The sequence below is a fragment of the Scomber japonicus genome, chromosome 12 (assembly GCF_027409825.1).
Source record: "Scomber japonicus isolate fScoJap1 chromosome 12, fScoJap1.pri, whole genome shotgun sequence".
Lineage (NCBI taxonomy): Eukaryota > Metazoa > Chordata > Actinopteri > Scombriformes > Scombridae > Scomber > Scomber japonicus.
In genome coordinates, this window is record NC_070589.1 from 8,204,917 (window position 1) to 8,216,162 (window position 11,246).

Here is an 11,246-nt window from a genome sequence, read left to right on the forward strand (position 1 = left end):
CCTACTATACATCATAGTTTATAGACTATGGCGGTTCAACAGTGATAGAGTGAGTAAATTAATAAATGAATGATACAACGTGAGACAAGGAAGTTCTATTTCTGCTATAACCACATTGATACTTTAAGAGCCAACTTGATCACCAGTCAACTAACCACATTAAGACATGCAAGATACATTCTAGTTCCTCATAAGACTGTAAATACCTTGTAGGACTTGGCTATTATTGGATTTTATTTGGATTGATGGATTTGTTTCTATAGATTTTTTTTAAATCTCCAAATGACCTAAATAAAATGGTGAAGTGGTCCAAGTACTTGTCTTTGTCAGTGGAGATGGTTGCATTGGGTGACAATTTGGGTTTCTAGATCATCTAGATCAGTACTGTACATCTATACTTCCTGTTCACTGTGAGTCAACGACCCACAATAGACCTTTAAAGAGTGTAATGCCAACCCATCAGATGTATTGAGATAGCAAGAAACATTGCAAATCATTTAACTAAATGACCTATTTTTAATTAAAATCTGAAATAATAATGTTTTTTATTACAAAGGTGGAACCACCATTATCCACACCTGTGCCAATCTTACATCACCGTCACTGATTCAGCCGTGCTTTTGAAGTGTGTGCCCGGGCCTGTGCTCCTATGTGAGCTGCACACTGAGAGCCAATGTGGAGGTAACCTGTTTCCCAGAGGACCGTCTGGCTGCGAGGGCCATTAATTATAAGAGACAGGGAGCCAGACAGACAGAGAGACAGACAGATTGAAAGACAGACAGCCAGACAGACAGACAGCAGGACAGACAGTACCGCAGAGAGCGTAGACAGGCCGGACAGGAGCAGGCCCCGACAAATACAAAGAGAGGAGGAAGAGCACGCACGGCCAAGAAAAAAATAATCCTCCCCCTGTACTGAGTACTACAGCTGTCTGCACCGCCCCTGTCTTTCCTCCTGCCAGTGGACTATGAGTAAATACATTCACGCATAATAACCCTTTGTCATAAGAGAAAGAAACGCGATTTGCGGCGGAGATAAATAATTGAAAAAAATGCGGCTGTCCGACTGCGCATCCCTGGGAGTGAATAGGGAAATGCTGCGCCAGTGTCCCGGCTGAGAGACGGAGCTGATCTTACCCAACATAAGCTCCGGTGCTTTTCCCCCCTTGTCATACACAATATCGCTGCCAAAAATCATCGTTTCAAACATGGTAAGTTGTTTTTGTGTTATTATTAAGAAGGTTGTGTCGGCGACGAGCGGCCTGTGGGGGAAATGCACATCCGGGACTGTATTTTTTGGAGAAGTCATAATATTTTATGAATCATAACTTGTTATGATGTGGGAGCGCGCGTGGCGTGCAACAGGTCGCCGTACAGTAGCGGGGACGCGCATCTATTTTTGCGCTTGTCTCCAAACATTGGAGAGAAACGTCCGACCGTCGTAAACGCGATCATGTTGGCAAGATGGCACGAAAAACAGGAATGCGTTGTTGGCACAATAGACTTCGGGATTTATAAAAGCAACGATATTGCCTGTTTTGACTGTTTTATAACTATTACAGCTTACACTTCTTTTTGCATTTATAAAATATGATCAATTACGCAGTGACGCATGTGTTTATAATGATCTTCTTTTTCGATCATTGTTACTGTTCGGAAATCACTGCTTGGTTTGCATAGACAAAAGTGTCCACAGGGCCTTTATAGAGAGGACATAAATCCAGTGTTAATCTGTCCATTGGGGTGTTGAATGAATAAGACTTCCACAGTCCAACAAAAGCAGACGTTTTAATTAATTTAGTGGTCATTAACTGATTGGATAACCGCACTGTAACAGTTAGACTTCATATCAAACGTCGGAAGCGTTTTATTATTCTGTCCACAAGCTTCAGGGAGACAGAGGGGAGGTGAAGGGGTGTTTAAGGGGGGGGGGGGGCGGTGGGGTGTCATAGGGCCCGGGGTGAAAAATGATTTTCCTTCTCACTCAGGCTGTGTCTTTCTTTCAATAGCCTACCTCTCTCCACGTGGTAAGCAGTCGGGATGAGGGTGAAAAGGGAGCATTGTGCGTCCAGTCAGTGGCCTTATGTGTTGGAGAGGCTCTGAGAGGGTGATGTTCACTCAGCTGTGCTCCCTCAACGCCATTGTTGCAAATTCCTCCTCATTTCAGTCGAGTTGTTGACTGAGCTCACACGGGAGCCTGCTGGTGTTGAGGCAGCATCATGTAGTCCCACACCACACATATATACACACCTTGAGTAGTGTTCATGTGTGGCAAGGTGACCTGTGACATATTATATGCTTTGGTGAAATGTCAGAAAAATGAACCAGAATTATTTTAACCTTGGTTGGCTTTTGCACCCACCTACACGCACGGTTTCCTCCTGTTACGTACAAGTAGATATATAAAAGGTAAATGCGTAAAGGCTTACCAAAGGATTGCCACTCTGAGTTTTTCATATCACTAATCGCAAGCACAGGCAATGAGGGCCATTATGTGATGAACTTAAGCGTCAATGTATGAGGGTTTACTGAAGAGAGGCAGTGGACTCTTGGCTCAAAAGAAGGGGTGTTCACTCGCCATTTGAATGCAAAGTAGTGGATGAACAAGTGAGCTGTGTGTGTGTGTGTGTGTGTGTGGAGAAGAGAAGGAGGGCCAACGGTGAGTTTTGAGAAAAGGGAGACTTGTTGAGAGAAACTGTCACACATGCCTCTTTGGCACTTTAGTGCTGTTTTTCTTTCTCTGCACCACAATGCCACCAACGTGGACCTGCTTCATTATGACTAATCGACCCGGAGCACCCAATGTAACATTTTTGGAAATTATAGGCTATAGTTTTTCCTCATTCTTTTCCATTTAAGTAATTTAGAAACTTACTTTTTTCAGTGTGCAGGGAGACAGAATAAACGTTGTGTGTTGGTCAGTGCTCCCCTGCTTCGGTCCCATCCTGCAGGAGCATGTCCCGTCGGAAACAGAAACGACCCCAGCAGCTTATGAGCTTGACCCTCGGTGCCTGTCGGATACTTGAACATGGTGAGAAATAGACAACATATCAAAAGATTAATGGTTATTCAGTATCATGAGATTAAGATTGAATGAGACTTTTAAAGGTCACTAATGAAGTCACTTTTCCTCAACATGAGGAGAATGAATGAATATTAGTGTCTGATTTTATGATATATCTCAAACTGTATCATTAGACATTTTGTACATATTGTGAATTTTCACCTAGAATGAATTGTCCAGCCTCATATGGGAAATAGCAGTTTAGGATTTTGAACTGAAATATTATTATAGGTCATTATAGGATTGTGACTTAATTTAATTAATTAAGGTGATTATGAGGTGCTAATCAAAGTTTAATCAAAATGTAATATGGAATTAAAATGTATGTTTTGGTGCCTATTATATTTGCCCTCCAAGAGAAAGAAGGCATGTTAAAATGATTTGCTTACTCTGTCTTTGTGGTTGCAGTGATTAGTTGCTTTCTCTGTCCTGTAAAATCAAAGTGTCTTCACTCCTCCTCACTGCAAGGTTCAAAGACACAGACCACCCAGAACAGGAGGACAGAAATCCACAGAGAAATATTTGTTTTAAAAAAAGAAAGGAGAAAAAAAAAGAATGTACAGTGAATTTGGAAATGTGTTATAAAGTCTAGATACGGATTTGTAAAAGATTAACCATGAGAAGGTCAACGAAAAGGAAACTTTGTGAGGCACTGTATAAGGTGTTGTAACTGCAATAGCATTAGACCCCATTGTCCCTTTTGAGCTTTGTTGCTGGGCACTGGAGCATGAACATACCCATGAAGAAGTGTGTGTGTGTGTGTGTGTGTATTTGACTGTGTGTGTGCACACTTGTGTGTCTATTTGTGTCTGTCTGTCCACTCCAGTTACAGGAATAGGGGCCACCTTGTCACAAAATTGTAGCTTTCAAACAAACAGCTTTCAAACAAACAGCAATAAGTACTGTATGTGTCTGCGTGGGCATTAGCAACCCTTTGCATATAAAGTGCTTTTTGTGCTTATGTGTGTACTGACAGGTATGCTGTGTGTGTGCATTTTCACCTCTGTCCCTCAATACTTTTCTGGGCTAATTTACTTTGTTGATGGTCTGTGATTCATCATGTCTGTATGCTGGGCTGTTTGTTTTCTTTGCACGCCACCTCTCTTCCTCTGCCTGCCCCTAAACCGTATCAGGAATGCGACCCCAGTGTTTAAGGTCAAGTCTGCCAGCCAATCAGGCACCCAGTACAGTGTCCAGTACCCAACCAGAACCTGACCCCTAATACCCCATTGGGTTACTGGGGGAAGGGCTCTTAAGAAGATAAAAGCAACATTGAATGGAGGAAAAGAGACGGAAGAGGAAAAGAAGCAGGGATAGAAGAGTGTCTTGGTGTGTGACTGTGGCTTCTTTTTTATTAAGGGAGGGGGGTGTAAACTCCATTGTCTTGTGCGTGTTGCCCTGGAAACAAGGTAGGCTTCTCTACTGGTGAGCAGTGTATTATTGCAGACCAGTGGAATCTCTGTGTATGTGTGTGTGGAAGCATATGTGCCTGCATGCATGATGTGTGTGTGGTCATGGTGATGGGGAGGCTGCAGTTGATGAGGGTAGACAGGACAAAGAGGAAAATAAAGCAGTGGTGAATGATAAGGTGGTTGAAATTAAACCCAGATGTTAAAAGTCACCTCTTAGATCCCTGAACGCTATCATTTCCTACACCTAATAACACCATCTACTAACTACTGACTTTTGTTAGCTATCTGTAAGTGTCCTACAACTTTTATTATGATTAAGCTATATTATAAATAAAGATTGCAGACTACTCTATAAACCTTGATATTTTTTCATGATTTTCTTTTCTTCTTTCAATTTCCCTAGATGACCACTTGGCAGTGAAGTCAAACTCCTATCTATTTATCCCGGATTCTCCCTTGTGCTCTCCATCTTCCTCTCCTCAAAGCTCTCAGCTGCCCCTCGCTCTTTGCCCAACTTTCAAGGGCTCACAGACACCCCCCCTACCCATTGAGGGTCCACAGCCATCCTGCTCACCAAGCCAGCCCTTCCACCAGCTTCTTAAAAACCCACAACCTTCCGTTTCCCCCGATTTCCCTTACCTTCCTCTCTCTCCCCAAACTCATAATCCAGCAGCCCATCCACTCTCTGTTTGCAATATTGCGTCTTCTGCAAGTGCCCTCATCCACTCTTCCCGAAGCGCACACATGGCCTCTCCCAAACTAGGGCTGTCAGCCACCACCACCACCTCCTCTTCCTCCTCATCATCGTCTGCATCCCTATGTCCGCCACCGCACCCCGGAAGCCCCAGTCGTGTGCCTGAGGGTCCCCCAAGTCCTGTTACTCCCACTCCAAGCCCAGGAGTGACATCTGCTTCAGCTGCACCTTCTCGGGCCCAACTGAGCATTGCCCTGATCCTAGAGGAGTTGCGAGTGCTGCAGCAAAGGCAGATCCATCAGATGCAAATAACAGAAGAGATCTGTAGACAGGTACTACGCCTGGGTGGAGCATCGTATGCCATAGACACACCCTCCCAGTATCTCCTCCCTCCCCTTCCTCAGCTATGTCTGGAAGGCAGCAAAAGGGCTGCCAGCCCAACAACGCAGCCAGGTGCATCTCAACCTTCCACCTCTGTGGCTCCTCTACTGGCATGTTTCTCCTCCCTGCTCCCCTCTCAGGCAGCCAACAAATCCTCAAAGCCAAGCAGTTCTTTGTCTCAAATCCTGCAACCCCACAAGCCCCAGATGGAAGGCACAGGAGGGACTGCAGGGGCTCATGGTTATCTGAGGGCTAGTTCTCAATCCTCAGCCTCTTCCACCTCTTCCTCTGCTGCCATCTCCATGGCTTCCTCCAACTACCCACTAGCCCTGTCTTTAACTCTGCCCAACCGTTATCTTCATGAGAAATCTCCAAATACCACTTCAGTGAGTGGGCACAGTGGCCTATCCTTCCTGAACTCATCCCTCCCAACATCAGTCTCTGTTGTCCCAAACGCCCAACATGCTCTGCAATCTGTCTCTGGAGGAACAGACTCTTCCTCTACATCCAACAATACTGTCCGTCTCCACCATGCCTGCCGCTTTTGTGGAAAAATGTTCAGCAGTGACTCTGCCCTGCAGATACATTTACGTTCACACACAGGGGAGCGGCCCTACCAGTGTCCAGTGTGCCTCAGCCGCTTCACCACGCGAGGCAACCTCAAGGTGCACTTCTTACGCCACCGTGAGCAAAACCCAGAGCTCTCACTTTCACTCCTGCCACCATCATTGTTTGGGGTAGCGCTAGGGTCCACTGGGGGGTCCGATATGGGACAGACTGTGAGCAGTGGTTGTAGTACGAGTGGCATGAATATGATTCAGAAGAAGCGAAAAAGCAGGCCTGAAGATGAAACATATGGAGATAATTTGGAGGTCAGTGGTACCAGCACTGGGCTCTCTCTGGGGGCCTCTGGAGGAGCCACCCCTTCTACCCTACCTCTGCCTCCAAGTGTGGATCTGGCTTTGATTTCCCACTCTCTGCTGCAGCTCAATAGGGCTGCAGCTGTAGCCGCTGCAGCTTCTATTGCCTCTGGCTCTTCCCACTCATCCTCCTCCTCTTCAGCTTCCACCTCCTCTCTGGCCACCTCCCTCCTCTCTAATTCTTCCTTGTCTTCGTCTTCCACCATAACAGGGTTATTCAAGGGTGCCAAGCAGCAGCATTTTGATGAAAACACTCCTCCTCATGGCCCCATCCTTTCTCCTGCAGCCTACTCCCAGCTAGCCCACCTACCTAAGCTCCTTTTCCCATCTGTCTCCACTTCTTCTGCTACCACTGCTGCACATTCATCTCTCTATAACCATCCAGCATTGGGATTGCTACGGACTCCACTACCCTCTACTCCAGGGTCCCACCAACTTGCCTCTTCCAGCCATTCTCAGCTTTCTTTCCCATTCTCTTCCTTTCCTAAAGTCCCAGGTCCACCCACCACCACTCCATGCTCCGTGCCTTCCTCCATGGCTACCTCCACTCCTACGTCTGAAACTTCAAAGCTGCAGAGGTTGGTGGAGAAGCTAGAGAAGGCTCCTCCCCACTCCACCTCTCCATGGACTTCTCCCTCTACTTCCACGTCCATGCTGGAGGTGTTATCTAGTAGTACCACTACCTCTTCAGCAAGTTCAGCCAACAATCGTTTCACAAACACCAGCAATTCTGCAACTTATGTCATGGCATCCCCATCATCCTCGACTCTTGTCACCACTTCTGTTTCAAACTTCACTCGTGAGATGATTGCTGCCCTAGGCATGAGTGCCAATGGAGCAGGTGCTATGGCAGGGGGCATGCTACCATCACTGAACATCACAGGTCCAACTGGTAACCTGACAACCAATCAGTGTGGGATGTGTCTACGGGTGCTAAGCTGTCCCAGAGCACTCCGTCTGCACCAAGCGACGCACCTTGGAGAACGCCCTTTCCCATGTAAGATATGTGGGCGATCCTTCTCTACCAAAGGCAGTCTACGGTCACATCTGGCCACCCATCATGCCCGACCACAGAATGCACGTGTGCAGAACTCTTGCCCACTGTGTCAGCGGAAGTTCACGAATGCCCTAGTGCTTCAGCACCACATCCGTATGCACCTTGGTGGACAACTGCCCCCAGATGGCACAGAAGATTCTTCACATGAGATGACAGCTGAATCTAATACCAAACCCTTGTCACAATCCCAGACCCAATCCACTGACTCAAATACTGTCTCTAATAAAACATCTCCTCAAGCCAGACACTCTAAGAGCCCAGCCCCAAGTTCACAATTTCAAACGCCACCTGTTGGCTCAGTCTCTGTGTCCGGCAGTATGAAATCAGTTGAGTACACCAAAAATCCTGGCAAGTGTGGGTCCTCCAGCCCAGAACTCATCCCTCCATCTGACCTTAGCCCTGACCCCTTCATACATCCAACTACACAGACGCCACCACCAGGCAGCGTGGAACCCCCTGTCCTTTGTGTTAGCGTCCCCTTGCCAGCCCCCCAGCAGACAGATCAAGCTTCCCATGTTATTGAAGATAATCAAGTTGAACAACAAGCCACTGCTGATGTCCCTCTCGCTGAATCCACCTCACCTATTTCCTCCATTGTGACAAAATCCACAGTGTCCCCTAATGCTATGGTAGTAGATTGTGGAGCAGATGAAACATCTACCTGCTCAGATGCATTCCTTGGTTCCAGATCAAACCAGGATGATTTACAAAGTACAGCTGCCCATGGTGCCCACCATGCTTACACCTGTTCTAGTACTATTTCCAACCTGAGTCAAGACATTCCTGATGATCTTGCTACACCAACCCTGGAGTCAGATTCAGTCTCCCCCAGACCTCAATCACCAGAGCCCATGGAAGAAGACAAAGACCAGTCTCATCCACCAGCAACACCAAAGCAAGACCAAGAAACTGTGCCTGATGAAGATCCCAAAATGACGCCAGCTTTGGAGACTGCAGACACCATCAGTGCTGAAGAAGGGGGTGCATCACATAGAGCTGCCACATTTGTAAGGGAGACACGTCAGAGCTTTAATTTTGGTTCATATGGGAGGGAAGACCGAATGGAAAGTGTGAAAATTAGCGGATCGGCTTCAAGTGAAGTGGCAGATGTTTCTGTTCCCATCAACCTTGCTCCAACTCTCCCATCTCCAATGTCTCGCCCTGAGAAGAAAACCTATTGTTGTGCTGAATGTGGAAAAGAGTATGCTAGCCGCAGTGGGCTGAAGGTAAGGAAAAAGACATTCATGTGGTGTAAAAATCATTTGGACAAATTAAGTATTACCTGTTAAAAAACATCTACATGTGCTGGTTCAAATAACAAACTAAAGGTACATCAAACAATCTGCGCAGGTCCAAGTGAATTTAATTTAATGGAGCAACATTTTAATCTAAAAGATAACTTTGTCAGGCATTGTCATCATGAAGCAGAACTAGCATACATATAGACACAACTACATCCATAACGTCATGATTGAAAGTCATTTTACTCTTAGACCGAACCAATCAGGGCAGAGCTGGAAACACATGCTTCTATGGAAAGGACCAAAATAGAATAAAACATTAACAAGAATGTTACAGCAGAACATATTAAATTGGATAAATCCTGAAAATGTAATACATAAGTACATAAATAATTCAAAAAGGTAACGATTATCATTAAAACATTTAGACTTAAATAGTAGATAATAATAGTAGGAAAAATCATAAATACTTGGAAAAAAATTAAAATTGTCAATACTAAAATTCCACCTTAGGTGAAAAAGGTGTTACGGGTAAAGTTATTCCTTTCTCTCTTCAGAGTGATGTTATTAATGTCTCTTCCCCTTCTGGAAATTTTCCAATGTTCGGACTCAATGCATCTTAGTATAGATGGATTATGTATAAACAAAATAAAATGCACAACCACTGGATTCTTTTCATCAGTAATATGTATGGTACAACTCTGAAATAATAAAAAATATTCTTAAAGAAATTATTTGAAGTTAATTGTAAGATTAGTTTGTTATAGGTCTGTATTGAAAATGTAATTTACAGTTTTAGTACAGCATCATATTCTGTAGTTCAGGACTTGCACGCAGCATCAGAAAAATGTTGCGTGCTCCAGTCAAAGTTGAGGCTCAGTTACCCATGGATTTCATTCTGCACTGCGTTTTATTGTTTACCTTTTGATAGTCACTATAACTGAAATCAGAATGATTTTTACACATTATTCTTTAAAAAAAATCTATTCATTCACAGGGGCACATGAAGCACCATGGTATAGCTACCAAAACAACACGTCCACCAGCCCGGAGTAGTCGTTCCTCCACTGACCAACTTCCTTCTTCTACATCTATGACGTCCTTGAACATTCCTGCCACCAGGAGCTCGGCAGGTTTCTGGAACCAGTACCAAGCTTTCCTCAACACCAGTACCGAGTCAGCTGATGACCCAGCCTCTGGCAACAAAGGAGAGAATGAGTCGCCCGTTCTGTCTCAGATGGATCCAAGAGTTCCAGAGGACGCTGAGGAAGAGTCTAGTGAAGGACCATGACTTGAGTCAGCATGATTGTCTGGCTGATGTTCTGGTGTCAGTGTTCACCTTTTGGTGTATGGAAAGTATGAAATTTTGCATAGTACTGCTTCCTTAACACATTTCAAGTAGCCTGTCAGTTTGATAGTCAGAGTAATATGTATGTGAAAGTTGTGCGTCAGTCAGCTTGGTCTTGTGTTAAAAAAAAAAAAAAAAAAAGCTATTGTACAAATAAAAGTAAAAATATTCAAGTAACAAAGTGAGTCCAGTAATTGCTGTGACACTATGCTGTCTGGCTGAAGTTGTTAATAATTTGATGCAAATTCTAACAAAAAAAGAGTATCTCTTTTGTATCAATGTTTCATATCAAACCTGGGTCAATTAACTCTTGGTGGGGGGGTTTTCTGAACGTATCAGGCGCAGTTAGTTCACAGTTGAACAAATTTGATATTATCAGCTAACAAGTCAAAACACACAAATTGTTTCAAATAATTTTAATCCATGATCAAAACATTTTCGTACTCATTGTGTTTCATCATGTACCAAATCTGACCCAGTGGGCACCAAAGGAGGCTCAAGACAACCAAAAGTAAATGTTTCTGCAAATGCTACCTGGCGTAGGTCTGTTTGATAACTAGACAATTGGTTCCTTCAATCACAAAGGAAACTGATATGAATGAGGTAAGCAAAATGACATTTTGTTTTGCAATAGCAAACAAGGCCAATATGAATGTGTTTTTATGGAAAATATTAATTATTTTGTCCCCCATCTTGTGGTTCAGATAAACTACTCTGTCATGTCATTGTGATTTACTTTTCACTGTATTGTCCTGTCAAAACAAGAAGCACAGCTGCAGTGTTTGTGAACCCAGTTAGGACATGGTCTTTGTGTGACCTTTGGCCTTCAGCTTTGTGAATATTATGAATGTTGTTTGGTCCAAAAGTAATATCTGTAACACATTTTCAGTTACTAAAGTTACTAATACTTTAAGTTACTATATATATCCGAAGTCTCTGTCTGTTTGTTGTAAGATGTACTTTAAGTATCTCTGTATTAAAAACACATTTGGAAAGAAATTCTTGCTCAGTCTTGTTTGGGAGGATTCTGCACAACACATATATTGTAACTGGCATACTAATATTACTTTCCATACACATAGTGTTTAAAAATGCTTATAGGCATTTTTATGTCTGGTCATAACTACCAT

General features: G+C 44.1%; 1 protein-coding gene across 2 annotated transcripts; it reads left to right on the plus strand.

The window, feature by feature from the left end:
- The first annotated feature begins 620 nt into the window (after positions 1 to 620).
- sall2 (spalt-like transcription factor 2) lies at positions 621 to 11,091 on the plus strand. Of its 2 annotated transcripts, XM_053330262.1 has the most exons (4): positions 621 to 1,210; positions 2,884 to 3,030; positions 4,879 to 8,753; positions 9,766 to 11,091. In XM_053330262.1, exons 2-4 carry the CDS (start codon positions 2,955 to 2,957, stop codon positions 10,057 to 10,059), a joined length of 4,245 nt encoding a protein of 1,414 aa, XP_053186237.1. In that variant the 5' UTR covers positions 621 to 1,210; positions 2,884 to 2,954; the 3' UTR covers positions 10,060 to 11,091. The 2 variants fall into 2 exon arrangements, with proteins under 2 accessions (XP_053186237.1, XP_053186238.1); XM_053330263.1 differs by lacking the exon at positions 2,884 to 3,030 and having other exon boundaries at positions 1,096 to 1,210.
- The last annotated feature ends 155 nt before the right edge of the window (positions 11,092 to 11,246 follow it).